General features: G+C 40.5%; 1 protein-coding gene across 3 annotated transcripts in view; it reads left to right on the top strand.

The window, feature by feature from the left end:
- The window catches only part of LOC150075068 (protein disulfide-isomerase A5), a 755,693-nt gene that overhangs the window by 329,378 nt on the left and 403,333 nt on the right, over positions 1–22,982 (top strand). For all 3 annotated transcript variants that reach the window (XM_090388976.1, XM_090388975.1, XM_090388974.1), the window contains one exon: positions 1,042–1,110. In XM_090388976.1, the coding sequence (XP_090245102.1) occupies positions 1,042–1,110 (69 nt within the window). The remainder of the gene's footprint in view (positions 1–1,041; positions 1,111–22,982) is intronic.

Genomic DNA, 22,982 nt, shown 5'->3' with positions numbered 1-22,982 from the left:
CATCTCCCTCTTATAATTATAGTTGAAGATTTTCTTACTTTTTTCCACCTTTTAATAGAATTGTATAGATTGCATAAGTCCCAGTTGCCTCATTTACTTTTCGTTTCAGCAAATTGCCTTTCATTTCCCTCTCAGTTGTCATAAAATCATTTATCTCCTAGTTACAATTAGGTGTACTTCTGATGTCCCCATCCCTAAACTTTTCTTCAAATGTGGATGTAGATGGAAAATATTTATTTGCTCTGTCAGAAACCAATTTGGATTGTTGATCAAGTTATGTACATTAAATTAACATGAAATTTATATACATGATTTATAGGGTTGTCTAAGTTTTCCTTAGCGCAATAATTTCTATAAGGAAACACCACCTTGTGTTAATTCTAACCTATATTATGGTACCAGGAACAGAGCTCTCACTTACTTTTACTCTGCTGCAGCAATTTGTATGTCACAATACCATTCAACTGATGTGTGGAAATTGCTTTGAAGAAAATGTCTTATGATATTCTCCTTATTCAATTTGCCTTGCATCTTATAAATTTTATTTCTTTTCAAATTAAGAACTTATTTGAGGTACAATGATTTCCTGGTAATGCAGAAGATCTGGCAGCTACAACAAAATGCAATCAAGGAATTTCAGATTGACTTCGAATAAACTCTGTGTGGTTTCATGACCAATGAAAAATATCTGTAAAAAGTCAAGGTCACTACTTTAAATCTGGTGTGCAACTATTTGTAAATATTATATTTGTTTAAATGAAAATACACTCCAATAAATTTAGGACCAAGGTGACCTGTGCCAAAATACCTCCATATTATGAAATCAATATAGTAAGTAGATAATCTGCTTTTCTCATTGGTACTTACAGAATGAAGTACCAATGAGAAATCTACTTCTACAGTAAACGTTCACTCCGTGAACTTTGATTTCATTTTATATACAGGATAAATATTGTATATATAATAAATAGTATTGTGAATATATAAATATTTAATTGAAATATATTTTACCAGGTAAGAATGATTCTTTTATTTTTCCAGAAATGGCAATTTGAAACATAAATATGAAGGAGAAAATGACAGAAAAAGTATTGTTAGCTTTATGAAAAAGTAAGTATTTTGTGATAATTTCATTTGCCTATTCATTATTAATACTTCATTAATTTTAAATATAAAGACCATGGTTCTTCATATTAATAAATAAATCTATTTATTCTTGAGGGCCAAGTCCAGAGGAGAGTACTTTTCATTGTGATTGTATGTACATATGGAGTTAATGGCAATCAGATTTTTTTGCTACTACTGGCTTGAACCTTTAACGTCTTAACTTATGGTCATGTACACTATCACATGGCTATGGCTGGCTCAAATGAAATTTTGAAAAAATACTTTTCTATTAGTTGTATTACCAGAGTAGGAAAAGTAAATAATGGGCTTGAACACTTTGTTGCACAATAAATACATCACTTCTCAGCCCTTTGGCTAAGATCAAAGTGTGCACACTATACATGCTATTTAATGAATATAGAATTTACAGTGCATTAAAACTTAAAATAAAAAAAAATAATAAAAAAAAAAAATTAGTCCTTAGCTCTTACTGTAATTTAAAAAATTCTTCATGAATTTTTGACATATAATATTGTTGAAATTATCGATAGCAAAGTACAGGGAGTTGTGAACTACTGCAGAAATGTCAGACAATATTCAGATGCAGTAGAAAGGTAGCTTTACCTTTCTACTGCATCAACATACTGTCATTACTATTATTAACAACCCTGCCAACCTTTTTATGATCTGCAAACTTTGCATTTGTCAATGTTAAACTTCAGTTACCACTTCTCAGCCCATCTGCCCAACTTTTCAGATCCTGTTGCAGCAACATACTGTCATTACTATTATTAACAACCCTGCCAACCTTTTTATGATCTGCAAACTTTGACATTAAGCTTGATCTACCTTCATCAATATCATTGATAAATATACAAAGGGTACTAGGAAAGTTTTGCAATACAGCTTTGTTTATTTAATTTTTTCAAAGTAATTTCCTCTACATTCAATACACCTCTCCATCCTCCGAAACCAATCTTTAAACCAGTTCTGCCAAGTTTCACTAGGGAGTAAAGCACACTCGTTGTCCCAAGCCCGTAGAAGGTCCTCATCACTGGAAAACCGCCTCCCTTTTAGCTTCATTTTCACATGCGGGAACAGGCAGGCATTGTTCAGTATACCACTTAGCTGTGACTGTCTTCTGCGTGTCCAAAACGACACGTTCCACAATTCCACTCGATTTGAAAAATACAGCTATCATTTTCTTCTTTACAGATCGGGATTTTCTGACAATTACGGGTGTGTCGTCATCATCAAAGACCCAAACTTTGTTTTGAGCCTTGGTCGGCAAATCGTAATAGTACAGCCAAGTCTCGTCACCTGTCACGATGTTGTTCACATACCGAGATTGTCCCTTATCAAACTTTTTTAACATCTCCCGGCACCAAGTCACACGTCGTGTCATCTGCTCTTCAGTCAGTTGATGCGGCACCCAGAGAGAATAAAGTTTCTTCACGTGCAAATGATCTTGCAGAATCGAACGAATTGCTGGTGCATTTAGGCCCAAAGTATCCTCTATCTGTTGGTAGGTCACTCGCCTGTTTTCGTCAAGCATTTTCCTCACAGCAGTAACGTTTTCCTCCGTAACTGACGTTCGTGGCCTTCCCGGCCTCTCAGAATCCTCCAGAGTGAAATTTCCCCTTTGGAATTCTCTATACCACCTGAATATCGTTGTACGATGTGGACAATCATCATCTAGTGCAAGAGTCATTTCTTCTAAGCACTGGTCTATGGTTAAACCATGCACGAAATTATACCGCAAAACTGTCCATATCTCATTTCGTGACCACGATGCCATCGCAAGCACTTTACACTCTCACTACTAATGAATAACTGAGCCCATCGACTTGGCGCGGCGGCTACTATGCACGTATGAACATGTCTCAACATGCAGCAACAAGCAGCTTCCTGTGATTCATTGTTGCGTCATATTGCAAAACTTTCCTAGTACCCTTTGTACAAAACAACAATGGTCCCAACACCGAAGCCTGGGGAACGCCAGTAATAACATTAGTCCACGAAGAGCAGTATCCATTGATTACCACTCCCTGTCTTCTCCCACTCAACCATCCTTTTATCCATTGTAGCAACTTGCTCTTAATGACATACAGTAGTGTTCCATATACAACAGTATCATTTAGCTTTCTTGAAATTCATGTATATGATATCAAAATTATTTTTTGCATCTAGTTCCTTTGTGATCATGTCATAGTATCCAATCAAATTGGTCAGACAAGACTTCCTCTCAACAAACTATGCTGTGTCTAAATTATTACTGCTGTCTTCTCTAAATGATCCTGCAATGCTGCTTTAACCAGTCACTCCATTATTTTCCCTAGAACAGAAGTCAAACTAACAGGTCTTAATTACTTGTGGCACCCTTTGATCCCCCTTTGTGAATTGGAGATACATTTGCACATTGATCACAATGAATGTGATCCCACAAAGTGGGATCACATTCATTGCAAAGTTCAACACAGTTCTGCAGTAAGGTCCTATAACAGTCATACGATGTAGCACGACATGCTGGTAAACCATTCCTTGAATGTCAAAAAAAAAAAGAGATGACCATAGCTTTTCTTGCAGAAACCAAAACTTTTGCTGCTTTTTTCAGTGTTGACAATTTCATAGACTTCCAAACAGAGCTTTGTTGCTTACTCTTTGAATTGAAAAGATGAAGCCATGTCTCATCCCCCGTTATAACTTTGTGCAGAATTTCACCATATTCAGTAACCATAGATTGCAGTTCCTGACAAACCTCCATGCAAACTTGCTATTGCTTAGGTGTGAGTATTATACTGTAGTCTTGGAACCTGGCGTGTACGAACATTTGTCATGTACAGCCACTCCCCGACTTATGTAAGGGTTGCGTACTGCTGAACTCTACGTAAGTCGGAATTTTACATGTCAGAATTTCCCTAAATGCTTATGCAGCACTCACAAATTTGATTGAATTGATTGAAGAAAAAAAAAGAAATGTTTGACAAATATGTAAATAGAATTATTTATTCAATTTTTTTTTTTTATATCACGTGCAGGAAAAATTACAAAATTGTACAAAATTACAAAAATTTCCAAATTATAAAATTACAAAAAGAGAGAGAAGACAGACATAACGTTAGCAAGTTTTACTTTTCGAGCATCGTTGCCAGAATTAACTCTCCAGCTGATAAGCATGGCGCTACGGAAGTTGAGTTCTGTGGAGATTTAGAAGGGGTTTTTTCCAACACATCATAAAATTTCTCTGCAGCTGCAGAATTGGTATTGGTGACTTCACTGCATACTTTAATGTTTTGGAAACCAGCACGATGCTTCAACCATTAAACCACCCATTGCTTGCCACGAAATTGGGTTGTGGTTCTCCATACTTATCCTTAATATCTTTATAAATACTTCTGGCTTTTGGTTGAATGGCCACTGGACTCAGGGGCACTCGCTTCTGAATCTGATTTTACATCCATATTATCAATAGCTTTTCCATCTTCGATAGAGCACCTGAACACTGTTTTATAATCACTGTTGATCTTAAATGTGTTGATCCTTTAACATGTTCTTTTATATGTGCACTGTCCCTTAAAATAGTATTCCCTGTTGAAGCAGCGAGACCTAATTCCATGCAATAGATGACAAACTTCGTTCTGCTTCGTACTTCTTAATTAATCATCTTCATTTCTAAATAAATTTTGTTTCGTTTTCTAGCACTGCCAGCACTTGCACTTTCTGTTGGTCCCTTTCCCTTCACCATTGTAATAAGTAAACAGGAATAAAGAGAAGATTCTGAAAATTTATTTGTTTTATATATGATAAAGATTTCATTGAAGGGGAACTCATTTCACCATAATACCATAATGTAAAAACTCACAGAATTCCAGTTATCGGAATTATCGCAAATGCGCCCAATAAACTGTAAAGTGCAAATTGTTTTATGGTAGTGATCTCCAGAAATGTGTTTTAGAAAAATATCACAAAGGCATTCAAAATTGATTCTCGTAATGGAACATATGATAGTGATGAAAGTGTAGTGCTATTTCCAATATAAAAATGACCTTTTAGATAGATAAATAGTTTAGTTATATAGGGAAAATTTCAACTTCCAAGGTCTTGGAACGAATTACCAAAAAAACAACAATGTTATTGGGTTCACATTAGGTTATTTCACAATATCTCCATTTATTCCTATGGGATGCAAAATACGTTTCCATGATTTTTTTATATTTGCACCAGCCAGCAAAAACTTGTGTAAAGTCGAATTTCCGTAAGTCCAGAATTACGTAAACTGGGGAGTGGCTGTAAATGGTCATGGAGAATACTGTTTGCTTCCTAGTGATATTCTCAACATCTCTGCCAGTTTCCTTAATGTTATACACCAGTCATCTCTCACAATAACAGAAGCAGTGTTTATGGTTTCTGTGATGATAACAGTTGTTGGAGCTCCAGAACTGCCGATTTTTGTGATTGAATCACATCCTTCTTTAAACATTCTAAATCACCTGGCAAGCCGTGTTATATGGAAGCATAGCTCCGCTACAAGTCTCTTTTAAAGATTTTATATGCTTTAGCTGATGTTTTCTTGAAATGGAAACAAAATTTGAGAGCAGCATACTTGTTCCTTGCCTTCACATCCATTGTTACATAGGCGAAACTGAACAGGCATGAACTTGACTGATCGCCAAGGTGCACGAGTCAGCTGTGCAGTTGCTATGTGATGCAGCTTGGTTTGATCTTAAATTCCGCAGCTCAGCTAGAAATAGCAAGCAGTACAGTTGTTCCTGAAAAATTATGATCATTCTTTTTTTTAGAGCCCTCGTAGTTTTCTTTTAATTGTGCTGAATGGGCTACAGGAATGGATGCATAATTGTTTCCACTATGAAGGGGAACTCCTCTGATGAATCAGTAAGTATCCTCCACTTGTTTGGTAGAAAATTTCAAAAATCTTCATAACTGCTGGAACACTTTTGCAATATATCATTGAGCCTTCTTAGATGTGGGGAACCATTTTTTTTTTTTTTTTTCTTTCACAATGTATATAACACAAAAAGGCCAGCAGATTCTTAGTTGTAGTCTGTACCCTGAAAGCTCTGAAGAAACTTTGGGTGTATTTAAAACTTGCACTAGATCATTGAGTTCACTTTAATTAAACAGTGCAAGGATTACTGCAATATATCAACTGTGTTAGAGCGAAACCGTGTTTATAAAAGTACCATGTTATACAGGGTTGCCTGTATTTTGCATCTACATTCATACATGAAGAGTTATTCAAGGAGGAGAGAGCCAGATGTTTATCCAACTCTAACAGGGAATTAAGTGATTTTGTAATAACTGAGAGCAAAGTGGAGGAGAAATTGTTGAAGTTAAACAGAGGAAAGGCACCTGTTGTGGATGGGATCTGTCCAGTTATATTAAAAGAGTTGGCAAAGGAAGTAAGAAAACCCTCAGTCAATTATGAGAGCATTTGACTCAGGAGAAGTCCCCATGAACTGGAGATGTGAAAATGTATCCTCAGTTCTCAAAGTGGGAATAAAAGGTGACACAAGTAATTACAGAACTGTTAGTTTAGCTTCTGTTCTGGGGAAAATTAATGGAGTCACTGGTTAAAGAAGCATTATAGGATCATCTAGACAAGGCTGCAGTAATAATTCAGACACAGTGTGGGTTTGTTAACTGAAAGTCTTGTCTGGCAAATTCAAATTTGATTGGATACTATGATGTGGTTACAAGGAACTGGATGCAAAAATAATTTTGATATCATATACTTGGATTTGAGCAAGGCTTTTGATACTGTTGTGCATGGAAGACTACTGTACAAATTTGGAGCAGTATGGTGTTTAGGGCAAGTTGCTACTATGGATAAAAGGGTGGTTGAGTGGGAGAAGACAGTGATAATCAATGGATGCTGCTCTTTTCAAGGACTAATGTTATTAGTAGTGTCCGCCAGAGTTTGATGTTGGGCCCACCGTTGTTTTGTTTATTTATCAATGATATTGATGAAGGTATATCAGGCTTAATGTCCAAGTATGTAGATGATACAAAGGTTGGCAGGGTTGTTAATGATAGTAATGGCAGTGTGCTACAGCAACAGGATCTAGAAAAGTGGGGCAGATGGGCTGAGAAGTGGCAACTGAAGTTTAACTTTGACAAATGCAAAGTACTGCATATGAGTAGAAGTAATCTCAGAGAAATATACCAACTGTGTGATACTACATTTATTGTGGTAGAAAATGAAAAAGACCTGGGAGGAATTGTACAGCCAGATATGAACTTTTCTGAGCAATGCAGACCTGAGCAATGCCAGAGCAGGTCATGGGGTATTGTCAATGATATACAGGAATTTTGCTTGTAGGGAAAAGGAGGTGATTATCCCTTTGTATAAGTCAATGGTCAGGCCACACCTTGAGTACTGCATACAAGTCTGGAGGCCACATTTTAGGAAGGATGTAGAGTTGCTTGAGCATGTACAGAGAAGGGCAGCAAGATTGTTGAGGGTAACGAAGGGGTGGTCTTACCAAGAAAGACATAAGTTCTGCAAATCGTAGCATCTGGAGACTAGGCCTGCAAGGGGGTGATCTGATCTGATTGAGTTGTATAAGGCCTTGGATGGGTTGAGCATGCTGAATTCTGATGGGGATTCTTCCACATGCTCAAATTACTCATCTGAGGAGGCATAAATTCAAATTGAGGATTGTCTAGATGGTGGAATAGATGTCCATTAATTTGCCTTTAGCAAGCGGGTAGTTGATTGCTGGATTAAACTGCCATCTCTCCCTGTGGAAGTTGATTACTAAAATAAATTCAAGGAGGTACTGGACAAACTTTTGGATTGAATGGATGTTTGAATTTTTTTTTTTTTTTTAGCTGATGATACATAATCTTAAACACTTGCTTTCTTGCATCAGATGCCTCTACTACTACTACTTCCTGTCTGAGATCTGAGTATTTCCTGTTCTTTTCCTCATGTTTTGTGGAGGTTGCTGGTGGACACTGCTATGTTGATCAGGTAGGTAGGTAGCCATTTCAGTCTTGTCGGTGAGGGTTATGTCTGGTCTGTTGTGCAGTATTGTCTTGTCTGTTATTAAGGTACGGTCCCAGTGTATTCTGTGAGTAGAGGTGTCTAGTATGGTCCGAGGCTTGCACTTTTAACACAGTAAACTTTCTTTGATCTGCTGGTGTTTTTGCACTATTATCTGGGCCACCTGATTGTATCTGTGATTGTAATCTGTGTGGGTGATGACACTAAGTTCTGCAATAATATGCTGGATTGTTTCTGGAGCGAGGTAGCATCAGTGAAATGTGTCATCTGTTACTCTGGGTTCCTTGGTGATGTACTTCCTGGTTTTGATTATCTGATCTTGAATGGTAAGCTTGAATCCATTGGTCTTCTGGAAGAGCTTTCCTTTTGTGAGCCAAGTATTGGAAGCCATCTTATCTATGTAATCTTGATTCATGCCTTTATAGCGTCTGCCACAGAGTATCTTCTTTGCCAAAGTTTGTCTGTGCAAGTGTGGTTTCTTTGTTGAGGTTGAGCAGCACATGCCATTTGTCTGTCTTTCTGGTGGTTTTTGTAGATTGATGCTATGTTTTTCCGGAAGTAATCAGGTTCTTAATCAACTTCTGTTGTTCAGTGAGGTTTTTCAAACTCCTCCTACCTTCTTTCCAGGCTATGGCCAGTCTCTCAATGTCCGACTTTGAGTGGTGTTGTTGGCTCTTGGTCATTATTATCCTGGTAGATCTCATAATCTCCTCCACCGTGGTGTTGGTCCATTCAATGATCCTGAATGGATGTTTGAATTTTTCTTTTTTTTTTTTAGCAGGTGTAGTAGTTAATACTGGTATTAACTACTTTTTAGTAGTTAATACTGGGACTACTTTGGTGTTTATTGCTCTGGCCACATTCCTAGCATTCAGCTTTGTTCCTATCAGGCTCCTCAGTCTCTGATGGTATTTCTCAGTCAGGTGGGCTCGATCTCCTTGTTCTAACTGGAGAGTCTGCATCATTCCCAGATATTTGTAGGTCATCTCTTCCTCTGTCATGGTTTCAATCTTTTTACAATTTTCAGTTGGTAGCTTCAGCCAACTGGATGTCCTTGATGCAATCCATGGGTTTGCCTTTGTATAAGCCAAATTGCATCCTAATGTTAGTGCTGAAATCTTCAGTGATCCAGAGCAGCTTTTGGAGTTGATTCTCAGTTGCGGCATAGATTTTGATGGCATCCATCTACATCAGGTGAGAGAGGGTGTACAGGTTTTTTCTTCTTTCTTTTAGGGTTTATCTGTACTTGCTGCTATTGAACATGGTGGACAGTCGATTAAGTGCTAGACAGAACCATAGTAGGCTCTGCATCTCCATAGAAGAATCCTCTTCTGATGGGAATTGGTCTAGTCATGATGTTCTCAACCCTAATGGTTGTCCTCCATTTTGCAATTGTTGCTTCTCTCCAGTGTGTCAGCATTGGGTTGACTTTGTAAGTCTTCAGTACCTCTATCAGCCAGCCATGTGGCACAGAGATGAAGGCATTGCAGTAAATAATGTAGGCCGTGTAAAGGTTGTGGTACTTCTTGTAAGCTTGCTCCATAACTGCAGCATCAGTGGACAATTGCTCCTTGCACCGTTTGCTCATCTGCTTACATCCCTTTTGCTGCTTGGCCATGATACTCTGGCTCTCCCAGTGTCTGATGTAATCTTAGTTATGCTGCTGATCAGGATCTTGTGCATTGTTGGGAGACAAGTGTTTGGTCTGTACTTTTCTGGGTTTGCTGTCTTTGTCCTTAGCCTTCAGATAGGTCATTCCTTGAGTCAGACTCTAGGATTGTGTCAAGGTGCTTTATTATGTGGGTGAACTGCTCTGCTATTTGCGTGCGTGCGCGCGCACGTGTGTGTGTGTGTGTGTGTGTGTGTGTGTGTGTGTGTGTGTGTGTGTGTGTGTGTGTGTGTGTGTGTGTGTGTGTGTGTGTGTGTGTGTGCAGCTGAACTTGTACCAGTTGTTGTAGATGCTATCTATTCCTGGGGCTTGCCAGTCTCGGAACTTCCTGATCGAATTTTGTACTTCTTCCTCCCTAATCTCCCATTCTCTTATCTCTTCTATTTTATTGGTTTTCTTCCTATCTAAATCTATCTGGGTTGGGGGTGTGGCCATTGTAGCTAACTTTGCTGCCCCACAGGTTACCCCAGAACTCCTTGAGTGTGTTCTCTTTTGGGGTGGTCCATTGCTTTCCTTCTCTTGTCTGATTTTCCTGTAGAAGGCTCTCTAGTTTTCATCAAATATCCTGTTGTCTTCCTCTCTGCACTCTCCCTGTAACAGCAAAGTCTCTTGTTGAGTGCCAGGAGTTTCTGTTTGAGGAAGTCAAAGTATTGATCCTCTGATTATAGTCTTTGATCCTCTGATGCTATTTGCTGTGGATGTTGTGTTTCTTGAGGATGGCCTTTACTTTTCTAATCAGCTTCTTACTTATGTTACCCCATTGGTACTGGGTCAGATGGCCTATGTTTACTCTTATCTCTTCTGCTGTAGCCTTCTTTCCCAAGGCTGGTGGTTCCTTGTCATTTTATGTTATGTTGTTCTCATGTTTTCCTTCCAATAATCCTGGTGGCTGCTACAGTGGCACAGTAAGTGGCTGTGCAGATGGTGCCTAGTGTTACTTCATTGTTGTTGAGATAATTTAGTATTATTCAGCTATTGAGGTGGTCTGCAAATTGCCACAAGAATCTGTTGGGTATCCGCTTCGGTATGATGTATGGCTTTGTTTGGTGCATACCCTCAAATTCTGCTAGTGCTTTCTTCCATTCTTCTCCTATTCTAGATATTGCAACCTTGTCTATTTGCACTTTGGCTGCTCCTGATTTTGGTTTTGTACTTGCTGTTTCTTCTCCAGTTCTGGTTTCATTGTGTCCATATTCATTGTTTGTAGTTGGTCACTCACATCCTGCTGAATTTTTTTCCAAGATTACAGGAGCTATCAGGAGCTATTAATATAACTGGATAGATCCCATCCACCCCAGCTGCATTCTTGTGTTTATCTTCAACAATTTCTCCTCCACTTTACTCTCAGTTATTACAAGATTCTCTAGCTTACTGCCAGAGTTGAATACACCTCTGGCATTCCCCCTCGCTGAATAACTCCTCATGTGTGAATGTCGATGCAAAATATTCATTTTGTTTGTTAGCTACCTGAGCAGGATCATCAACAGTTGACTCTTCGATATCAAGTGGACCAATCTGATTCATCCCCTTCCTTCTAGAGTTTACATAAACGAACTCTTTGCTGTTTTTCTTTGCATCCCTTGCCAAAGATTTCTCGTAATCTGCCTTCGCCTGCCTAACCTCCTTTGTAACTAGGTTACACATCAACTTGTATCTATCATAGGCTTCTGTGTCATGTGTTAATTTGTATGTATACCATGCATTTTTCTTTTCTGTCATATGTCTCATTAGTTCATCTGACATCCATTTAGGCCTAAACCTTGAACAATATTTCTTAGTTGGTATGTAAGGCCTAGTAGCTTCCAAGATAAGTACTTTGAATGCTTCCCATTTTGAATTTGCTGTTGGTTACATCATCAGTTGGTTCCACTGTATAGAATTTAAATACTGTCTCAGTCCATTGTAGTCGCCTTTACGAAAACAATAACTCTTCCCTTTACCCCTAATGGTAGTTACCTCTTTGAGTAAATCCCACTTCAGCACACTGTGATCACTGCCACCTAGTGATTCCTTTATCTGCAGATTCTTAATGCATGAATAATCACTACTGATAATCAAATCGAATATTACTCCCTCTAGTTGCCTCCCGGACATACTGATGTAGAAAACAATCATCCAATAAATCCACAGAAGCCTTGCTAGTGTGTGCTTGACCAGCCCCCAAATTCCAGTCAGTATCTGGGAAATTAAAATCCCCCATTATAAGATTCTCTCTGATGTACTGGCCCACTCTATTTCCCTGTACAGTTTCTTATTATACTCATTAGAGTCATTAGGCCTATAGCACACTCCTACTCTCAATTTTGATCTCCCAATGCTTATGTCACACCAAACTGACTCGACACTACACTGTCCAGCAATGTCGACTGGCTTCACTTCCTTGGATTTTATGTGTTTCTTAAGTAATAGCATAACCCCTCCTCCCTTCCTATCCTGTCTATCCTTTCTGTAGACGTTATACTCCCCAAATTCTCGTTCTTATATCTGTGTGACACATCAACAATATCTGCTATCCCAACAATATCTGCCTTTGATGTTTTGAGCAATACCTCAAATTCATCAAATTTATTTACTAAACTCCTAGCATTGGTGTACACACAACTATACATGCACCTATTTCTATTCTTAACTACCCTAACACAACCCATGTGTTTACTTGTACCGCAATGACTCCCAGCAGTCTCTGAAATATCCTGCATCTTGTTTTTCAGGCTTCTGCTCATTCCAATAGAAGCAGTGCAAGAATCACTTTCACCTCTGCCAGTGGCTACTGTTAATCTATTAGTCTTTGTCTCCCCCCAAGCTAGCAGTTTTCCGACCCACCTAACACTGCCTCGATAGCATCAGCAAATATTCTTGTACGCTTTCTATTTAAGTGTATCCCATCCCTGTAGAAGCAGTCTCTCCTGTTAACAAGTACAGTCCAGGCTGAAAAAAATTCTACCCCTTGAGCCTTGCACAATCTTTCCAGGACCGAATTGATCGACAAGGCTCTCATCATATACTCCCTCCTGTCGTAATCTGGGTAGAATTGCTTTATTCTAAATTAAGATGTGTTTGTTGAAGTCAGAAGTAGTTTGTCATATTTTGATTGGATTTCGATTCTAAGACCACCTGGGCTTGGTACCTGTCTCTGTCTTTAGTATTTGTTGTCATTTTCTTTCTTTGTTTTTCCTGTACGGTCCTGATCTACAGGTTATCCTGTTTCTGCATCCGTTACTCCATTTAGGTTCTGGTTGCCTTGTTGTTGGTGTTTATTTGTTGAAACAGTGTGGCTCGGCATCTGGTTAATAATTCCTGGGCATATTCTATAAAGGCCATATATGATTCTTTGCCATCCAAGTTGAATTGTTCTTGGTCCTTGGGTGAAGTCTTGTCACCAGCTGGCAATGAAGATTGTCATATTGGTGGCAGTCAAACATTAGGTGCGACCAGGTTTCTGGATCGTCACAGGTGCAGTTTGGATTGTCCGCTATTCCCAGTGAAGTTAGTTTGGCATTTAGAGCGCCATGTCTTGTGAGCTGGTAGGTCACAAAAAGACCAGGTGCGTACCAGGTTGGTAATTTTGGTTAAAATCTGTTCACAATGGGGAAGAATTTCTTAGTTATCCGGCCTTTAGTAGAGGTGTCCCAGCGTGTCTCCCACACCTGCAGCAAGTGGGTCTGGAACCATCTTTTTTCCACTGTATGGTTGTTCCCCGGGTTTGCATTAAATCTTAGTGCATACAAGCGGTGTCTTTAGTGAGCTCATGGAGGATACCTCTCCTTACCATCTCTATGTCTATGGGAAGGGTTCCAGCAATGACTCATAGGGCATGTGTGCCCACGGTGCTGCAGGCACGTGTAGTAGGGAGGAGCATGATTCTGTGTATGGAGTCAAGAATTCTTAGGTTAGTAGTTATGCTGGCCTTTTTATACCATGCACTCACTGCATAGGTCACAATTGGTAGGAATTCTGCTTTGTAGAATGACATCAGTGCTCGCTGCTTCATTTCCCAGTCTCGCCAAGCAATCCTGTTTATTAATGCAGTGCAGTTCCTTATTTTCCTTTTAAGGTAGTTTGGGTGAGGTTTGAATGATAAGTGGGTATCCAAAATCACACCCAAATATTTGAGCTCTGTGCTAAGCCTTATGGTTGTGGTGCCAATTTTAATTTGGGGTGGTCTATGGGTGGGTGTTCAGTGCTCCCTTTAAGAGTGTGGAGTTTGTCTTTGTCTGTGAAATTTGTAGTAAATGGAATCTGGCCCAGTCTTGGAGGATTTGCAGTGCATGGTTTGCTTGTGTTTCTAATTGTGCTCTTGAGTTTGCTTCAATTGTTAGGACGAGGTTGGCTGTAAAAGCCTGCGAGTGGACTCCTTCCAGGTCTTTGTGTAGGAACTGGTCTATCAGGTGGTTCCACATTGTGGGTCCAAGGACTGACCCCTGTGGGCAGCCTCTGTGGATTTTTTTTTTACTTCTTTGTAGGGAGTGTTCACCTTTATTTTTCTGTTGGTGAGGTAGCTTTTGAGCACCTTGAAGAGGTTGCTGGCCACCCCTGCCTCCTGGAGCTGGCCCAGGATGCTCTGCCACTATAAGGCATATTTGGGTCAAACGGCACCTGGGTTTCTCCCATCTCCTCGTATGCACATTGTATCGGAAACAGAACACTGTCAAGCCAGAAATTTAAAAGTGTATGGTTCGTGGGTTGTGTAAGATGTTGTGCCCATTGTTCCTTTGGCTTATTGGCCGCCGGGCCTCTATTTGGAACCGATGCCCATACCCGGCCACTCGGAGGCTAGCCAGGTATTACCAGTAAGTGATACTCTGGCAGGTCCTGCCACCTACTTTCCTGTGATTTCAGTGGCAAAGACCTGAAAAACAAAAAGAAGGTTGAAGTGATCACAGTTGATTTTGGTAAGATTTTGTTAAGTGGGGTTGTACAACGAAAGTACGAGTTCTAGGAGCCCAAAAGGTCAGGCAAAATTTTGTTGTAATTTAAGTTTGCACGTGTGGGACGAATGCTGCGTAAGAGAAAGTATTGGGAGGGGAGACTGAAGACTGGGGGGGAAGTTTGGAAGGAGGGGTTGGTACGAAGGTAACCCCCATTTTTTTTCAGTGGGGCATACCCATGCCCCACCAAGTTGAAAATTTGGGGAGGCAAGAAGAGGGAACCCTCTCCTCCTGCCCGGGGGAGTTTGAAGGAAAGATCCGCTCAAGGGAGAGTGGATTAAGAGTCGCCTATAGGCTGTCTCTATATCAGGGCCACCATAGTGAACCATGTCCAGATCTTGTCCATTTGGGGGCGGGGACTGGGAAGTCCCATCAGAGAGTCAATAGTAGTGAGATTAGGTTTGGAGATAGTCCAGTATTCTGTGGGAAAAACAAGATTCTGTACTTGGATCCATTGCTGGAGTTTTCGTTAGTGGAATGGTCCATTTGTTCCTTTAGGAGTCCTGTCTGTGCTTTCCTCTGGGACAAAGTCCCATCTTTGGTTTCATGTTGTGTTTATGGGACCCCTGATCCCATGAATGCCACATCTGTTTCAATGTGATGCCCATGGGATCAGGGGTACCATGTTAGGGTCCTCTTATATGGAGAGTCCTTTGTGTCGATATTTGCTGTTGGGATTGTGCTCTGTCCGTTCTCATGTACAGTGGTGATATAAGCCAAGATTATGGTGGTTGGAGGGTCCTTCTGTAAAAGAGTTCCTGTGCTAAGTTGATAAAGGCATTATAGGTCTCGCTGGATTCCAAGAGGTAATGCCTCTTGTTCCTTTAGATTAAAGTGTATTTTGGTAATTAATACACATCTTAGGTCTTCGTAGATTGGGCAAGTATACATTATGTGCTCCCAGGTCTCTGGGAGCCCACAGTAGCATAGGGGGCTGTCTGTTAATCCCATTGTTAACTTTCCTCTGATGGCCCCATGCCCAATGAGTAGGTATGAGGACAGTAGGCCTGGGGAAAGTCAACCTGGCATTTCTGGATGAGTTTTTCTGAGGTCTGGAATGAATTTTTTGGTAATGATGCCCTTTGTGCTGTTATTCCAGCATTGCTGCCAGAGGTCATGTAAGTATTCGGTTAAACTTTGGTTTTTCATTTTGTGGTTGTTTGCTGTTTGAGGTGAAGTCTCGGAAGGTGGTAGCCTTTCCTCTAGTCAGGGTCAGATTGGTTAGGATGCCTACCTCCAGGTCCAGGACAAGAATCCCCCCCCCCCAGGGCCTGCAGGGCATGGGTGCTGACCGTGCAGCAGGCTCAAGAAGTTGTCAGTAATATTGTCCTCTGGATAGTTTCTAGCTTCCGTTGATTGGACACCATTGTGGTTTTGTTGTACCAGACTGGAGCGGCATATGTAACAGCGGGTAGAAAGACCATCTTGTAGTATAGACTGAGGGTTCTCCTTTTGAGCCCCAGTCTTTCATGGTAATCCCGGCAAACGGTGAAGCATAGTTTTGAATTTTCCTCTGCAGGTACTTGAGGTGCGGTTTAAAAGTGAGGTTATCATCTAACAGGAGGCACAGGTATTTAAGCTGGGGATCCATTTGAACTGTTTTATTTTGAATCTTTATCTGTGGTGATCTGTTTGGGTGCAGATATCCCTTTAGTAAGACTGAGCAGGTTTTAGTGGCAGAGATTTGTAGGTTGTGTTGAGTTGCCAATTCCTGTAGGGTTTCAATTGACAAAACTGGAAGCTTTCCTGAAGCTTCCAGTTGTGTCCTGCTGCCTGCAACAAGCAACAAGGCCAGGTCATCGGCATAAGCCAAAGATGTAATGTTTCCTAGGTCTTTTTGCAGAAACTCAAGTACCATGCTCTATAACATAGGGCTGAGAATTGAGCCCCGTGGACAGCCTCTGTGCACCTGCCATGTGACTTGAGCATATGTGATTTTCCTGTGCGAGAGATACTGTGCAATGCATTTAAAGATATTTGTAGGGAGATTTGCCCTTCTGAGCCTTGCCTGGAAGCTCGGTCACCAAAGGGTGTTGAACGCCCTGGCAAAGTCGACAGAGATGACAAGGAAATATTTTTGTTCACAGGCATTGGCCGCATTTATAATTTGATTCAAGGCATCAATAGTAGAATAGTAGTAGTAGATCTGCCTTTCCTGAAGCCATATTGGTTGTCAGAGAGAAGGTTTGCTGCAGAGTAATACTTCTCAATTCTTTGTTTCAACATGTATTTACTTTATTTATAACTGTTCATAAGGCAATTGGACAGTAAGATTCTGGTAAGTCTTGTCTTTTGGGTGGATTTTTTAGGATTAGCTGGACACTCGCTGTTCGCCAGTCTAGCGGGCATCAGTCTTCTCTTGGACAGTGGTTGAACAGGTTTAAGAAGAGCTGCAGAATGTATTCTATGGCTTTCTTTATGATTTCAGGTTCTAATTGGTTGAGGTCTGGAGTCTTTCTATTTTTTGTTAGATGGGTGGCAAGGTGTAAGTCTTGTTCCGAGAAGGGTTCTTCAGTCTGATCTGTGAAGTACTTTTCATTGCTTTTGCATAGTTGGATCTACTCCAGTGTTGAAGGATTTATTGCTGTGTGAAAAGCAGTATTCAGGATGTTGTTTATGGATTCTCTCCAGGTGGTGGTTGTTTGGTTTATGGGTTTTGCTGGAGTGAATAGCTTCACCCCTAGGGAGTCTATTTGTGGTGATTTTGTACACCACTCACCAGGGTTCATCATTTCCCGTTGTAGAGACTAGGTTTTCCCATGCTAGTTTTTCACTTTGCCGTATCAGTGTTGTGTATTGGTTCCACTTTTCCCTGTAGCTTTGTCTCGGTTCCACCACGGAACAGTTCTTGACTGAGATTTTTTCCTTGGGATGGCTGTGGAGGCTGCATTTGTAATGACTCTTGATATGGCCCTTTGATGCCAGTTGTGACTCCGATCTGCTGATTTTGAGCATGGAAATCTCAGGTCCTGGCTGTGATACTAGTTTGGAATAGTGGCCAATCTGCTTTAGTGATTGCGAATCTCTGGAGTTGTATTCTTGGAATGGTACCGCAATCAAGTGCTCTGGTCATCTGGAGGGTTATGGCGTGGTGGTCGGAAGTGGACCAGCCATCCTGCACTGTCCAGTTTGAGATATGCCTGGCGAGTGATCTAGTTGACAGAGTTATGTCTATAGTAGACTCCCAGAGTGTGCCAAGTAGGTGACAAGAGTAGGTGACAAGGTTGTTTAGGCAATTTAATACTGTGAAAGGGCCGTTGGAGAGATATTCCTCAAGTTGTTGTTTTCTGGATCTGCTTTACTCCTGGCTTTGGCTGTACTAGCTTGGAAAGTGACAGTTCACGTCTGCGCTAACAAGTATCCTGGCATTCAGTAGTTAAGCAGATAATTTATTATGGGGAGGATGTCATTCCCAGGTCTGGAGTATATGGATACAGCGTAGAATTCACCAACGGGACAAATAATGTGGGCGCAGGCTGTTCAGGAATAGCAGAAATGAGTGATTTTGGTTGTAGTGAAGTCTGAATTGTGAATCAATACAGCTGCCCAGGGCAACACACCCTGGCACTGTACGATCTTATAGGTAGTGGGGTATCCCTTAACTTCTTTGGCATGGGTATATTGTTCTTGTATCAGTAGTAAGTCTATATTTTCTTCTTCCGCTTTGTGGCGGAGTTGGCCGGCAACTGCAATTGCCCTTTGTGCATTATTTTGTAGGAAGCGTACTTTGTTTGATATTTGCTGTTTATGGCGTGTTTCCATAATTGATCCTTTGCTGGTGTAGACTCTTTGCTTTTAGATAAATTGGACAATTGCTGTCCCTGATGGAATGTAAGTGCTGAATGTTTTGTGCTTTACAGTTTGCACATTTTTGATCTTCAGATTTATTTGGACACGTGTGAAATTCATGCCCTTTTTGCATGCAATAGCCACAAGTGGGCTCTTTTTGAGTGCACGTGTGACTGGCTTGGCCAAAGCAGCAACATTTTAAACATTTGGGAACAGCCACATGTTCTTTGAAGCAGTGGCTGCCCCAGTTTATGCATATTCTGCTTTAGTGGTTAATGGCCTGCCAGGCTTTGGGTGACAATTCCACAACCCAGTTCATTGAGGTTCCATCTCATGACTTGGTCTGGTATTTCGGATTAACTGGGTTGGTAGGATCATCGCCGGGGTAAAGATGCCGTAAATTACTCTGGTAGATTTCAGTCTTAACTGCTGATGGGGTAAGTTCCATATTCATGTCAAAGATTATTACAGACGGGCCTTTTCTCTGGGAGGCTTAGCTAGTAGGCCCAAGGTGGTATTTTCGCTTTGCTTAGTATTTGGGATGTATCCTCTTCAGTCTCGGTTTCAATTATTAGTCCCATGTGTCTTGTCTTTCTAATTGATTTTATGTAGGTATTCTTCAGATTAGTGGACGGGTTTGTTATTAGTAATTCCTTTATTTGTTCGCTTGTTTGGGTGGTGTCTGTAGTCCCTGGTTTAAGCAGGACCAGATACAATTTGGGAGGAGGGTCCCCCTTTTCAGTGCTGTTGCAGTATTAGCTCTTGTTGGGTTTTTTATGGTTTGGGTTCCTCAGCTTGTCCGCATATGTAGGGACACGCTGTGGCATTTGTTCACCCTTTCACTGCATGAATGCATCTAATTTGGCAGTATTTACCTCTGACTGATAGTGGACCTTCAGGAGTCTTGTTTCCAGTTTTGTCCAGAGTCAAAACAGGTCGCCACAGAGAGCTGTGGTAATCCTATTTGTGGAATCCTTAAGTTTGTTCTCAAGTTGAATCCTGAGTTTCAAAACTTGGTCTAGAATGGGTCCCCTCCGGTAGAGCAGGGTCAATCTCTGGGGTTTAGATTGTTTGCTGGACTCATCATTGTTTTCTCTCTGGGTAGGTTGGATATCCTCTTGTTCCTTTGCCTCCATTTGAGATCTTGATTCCTGATCAGTTTTGGGGGTAAAATCTTTTATTTCTTTTTTGGGTTATGGCGTGGGGTCAGCTTGGGGTCTTATGTCTCGTCTGTGAGTTCTTTGACCAGTAAGTTGTCTTTACCAGCATCTGTTGGCTGTTTTTGAAGTTCTTCTGGCATTTCAGAAGTTATGTTTGCAGTTTTACACTTTGTATTATCCATTTCTTGGTCTTTCCAAAATTTTTCTAAAAATTTATCAAGGGTTCCTTTAATTGGGGGACCTTCCTCATTTAAACGATGCCATCATCATCATCATCATCAGCCATTTTCAATCCACTGCAGGATGAAGGTCTATCCAGCAACTTTCCAGTTCCTTCTGTTTTTGTGCAATGGGCATCCATTTACTACCCACAAAGTCATGAATTTCATTTATCCCTCTCTGCCATTGTCATCCAGGTTTTCTTCTAACTCCTCTTGGGTACCATTCTGTTATTTTCTTAGTCCATCTGTCATCATGTCTTCAAGCTATGTGTCCTGCCAAAAACCATTTAGCATTAGCATTAGTAGAGGCATTTGATGCGAGAAAGCAAGCTTATGCAGCATCAGCCAAAAAATAATAATAAATAAATAAAAAATAACCACTTCCACTTCACCCCTCTGTTCATTCGAAATACCTGTCCAGCTGAGCCTTAAACTTATTTAGGCTATCAACTTCCATGATAAGGGATGGAAGTCTGTTCCACCAACCAACCACCTGCTGGCTTAAGGCAAATTTCCTCATATCTATCCTACATCTGTCTTTCCTCAATTTGAATTTATACCCTCTCAGGTGATTATTCTGAGCAAGGGGAAGAATTCCATCAGCATTGAGCAAGCTCAAGCCATTCAAGGCTTTATACACCTCTATCAGATCACCTCGCTGGTGCCTAGTACGGAGACACTGTAATTTGCAAAACTTAAGCCTTTCTTCGTAAGAGCACCCCTTTGTTCCATTCACTAATCTTGTTGCCCTTCTCTGTACTCGTTCCAGCAGCTCTATATCCTTCTTGAAATGAGTCCTCCAGACCTGTATACAGTACTCTAGGTGTGCCTTATACAAGGGAATAAGCACCTCCTTATCCCTGCTAGAAAAATTCCTATATATCATTGACAATACACCATGAGCTACTCTTGCAGCCTGTCTGCACTGCTCAGAGGACTTCATATCTGCCTGAAAACCACCCCCAGGTCCCTTTCATTCACTACCACTGTCAGTCTACCACAGAGTTGATATGTTGCTCAGGGGTTGCTGTTTCCCATATGTAGTACTTTACATTTGTCAATGTTAAACTTCATTTGCCACCTCTCAGCCCATCTGCTCAACCTTTCCAGATCCTGTTGCAGCAGCATAGTGTCAGTAGTGTCCTTGACAACCCTGCCAACCTTCGTATCATCTGCAAACTTGGACATTATGCTTGATAAACCATTATCAGTATAACATTTATAAATACAGAAAACAATAATGGACCCAATACAACTTCACAATGGACCCAATTAGTGGAGTCCCTGAACCCTGAGGGACTCCACTAATAAAATTAGCCCACGATGAGCAGTGTCCATTGATTACCACTCTCTGTCTTCTCCCCCTCAACCTGCCCTTTATCCATAGCAGCAATTTGCCTCCAATGTCACACTGCTCCAATTTGTGCAGCAGTCTTCCATGTGCAACAGTATCAAAAGCCTTTCTAAGATCCAAGTATATAATAACAAAGTTATTCCCTACATCCAGTTCTTTTGTGACTGCATCATAGTATCCAATCAAATTGGTCAGGCAAGACTTCCCCTTAACAAAACCATGCTGTGTCCGAGCTATAACTGAAGTCTTGTCTGTTTGATTCTGCAGTGCTTCTTTACCCAGTGCCTCCATTAATTTTCCTGGAACAGAAGTTAAACTCACAGGTCTATAGTTACTTGTGTCAGCCTTTGATCCTCCTTTGTGAATTGGGGTCACATTTGCACATCTCCAGTCCATGGGTACTTCCCCTGAGTCCAAGGAAGTTCTCATAATTATGGCTTAGGGTTTGTTTACTTCCTTTGCTACCTCCTTTAATATAACTGGATAGATCCCATCCACCCCATTTGCCTTTCTTGTGTTTATCTTCAACAATTTCTCCTCCACTTTACTCTGTTATTACAAGATTCTCTAGCTTTTAGTTCTTTAGTTTTGATAAGAATGTCCTTTACTTGAGTTTGCTGCCTAATCCATGTGTTTCTCTTCTAATCTAACAGTCTGATCCCCCCAATATAATTCGTTCCATTCTTCGCTGTGTAGTTCTTAGCTTCTCTTCCATTCTTTTGGTGAGTGCCCAAGTTTCACTTCCACAAGTCATGGTGGGGAGTATACATTGGTTCATTATTTTAGGTTTCAGACAAATTGGGTTATTGCTCTTCAGTATGTGACTATATTTCCTGAATGCTATCCATCCAAAATTTATTCTTCTCTTGACTTCCAGCCATTTATCAATATTACAGCTAATAACTTGTCCCAGATAAGTATATGACTCCACCTTTTCAATTACTGCTCCTTCAATCATTATGACCCTTTCTGTGGCATACTTGTTCATCATTACTTTTGTTTTAGCCATATTCAACTTTAGCCCAAAATCCTTACTAACTGTGCATAACTGATTAAGATTTTCATCTAATCCTTGGGGATCGTGGCTTATGACCACAGTGTCATCTGCAAATCTTAGATGGTTTAGGTATTCTCCGTTCACATCGACTCCTTTTTGCGACCAGTCTAATCTTCTGAAAGCTTCCTCAAGGGCAGCAGTAAACAGCTTCGAAGATATTGTGTCTCCTTGTCGAACTGCTTTCTCAATTTTAAATTTCCTACTGTCTTTGTCTAGTTTAATAAAGGAGGTAGCCTTCTCATATATTTTCTTCAAAATCATAATATATGGGGTATCTATTCCTTGTCTTTCCAGTGCCTGAAACATTGCCTTATACTATATGGAGTCAAATGCCTTTTCTAATTCACAAATGCCAGGTATAATGGTGTTTTATATTTATTTGCTTTCTCCATTAGCTGTAATATTACACGAAAGTGATCCATAGTTGAGAATGCTGTCCTAAAGCCAGCTTGCTCTTTCGGTTCATTCTCATCAAGTATTCTTTCTAATCTGTTAGTAATGACCCTTATGACCAACTTGTAGATGTGGGATAACAAGCTAATTGGTCTATAATTTCCAATTTCTGATTTATCTCCTTTCTTATGCAGCAAAACTATATTTGCATTATTCCACTGACAACTCTACAGTAACTTCATCTTCCACTGGGCTTTCAGATTCTTCATTTTCTTCA

This window comes from Mastigoproctus giganteus, chromosome 14 (genome assembly GCF_048544385.1).
Source record: "Mastigoproctus giganteus isolate SK-2022 chromosome 14, ASM4854438v1, whole genome shotgun sequence".
Lineage (NCBI taxonomy): Eukaryota > Metazoa > Arthropoda > Arachnida > Uropygi > Thelyphonidae > Mastigoproctus > Mastigoproctus giganteus.
Note: the sequence above shows the minus strand (reverse complement) of the source record. Positions and strands in the feature narration are given on the sequence as shown.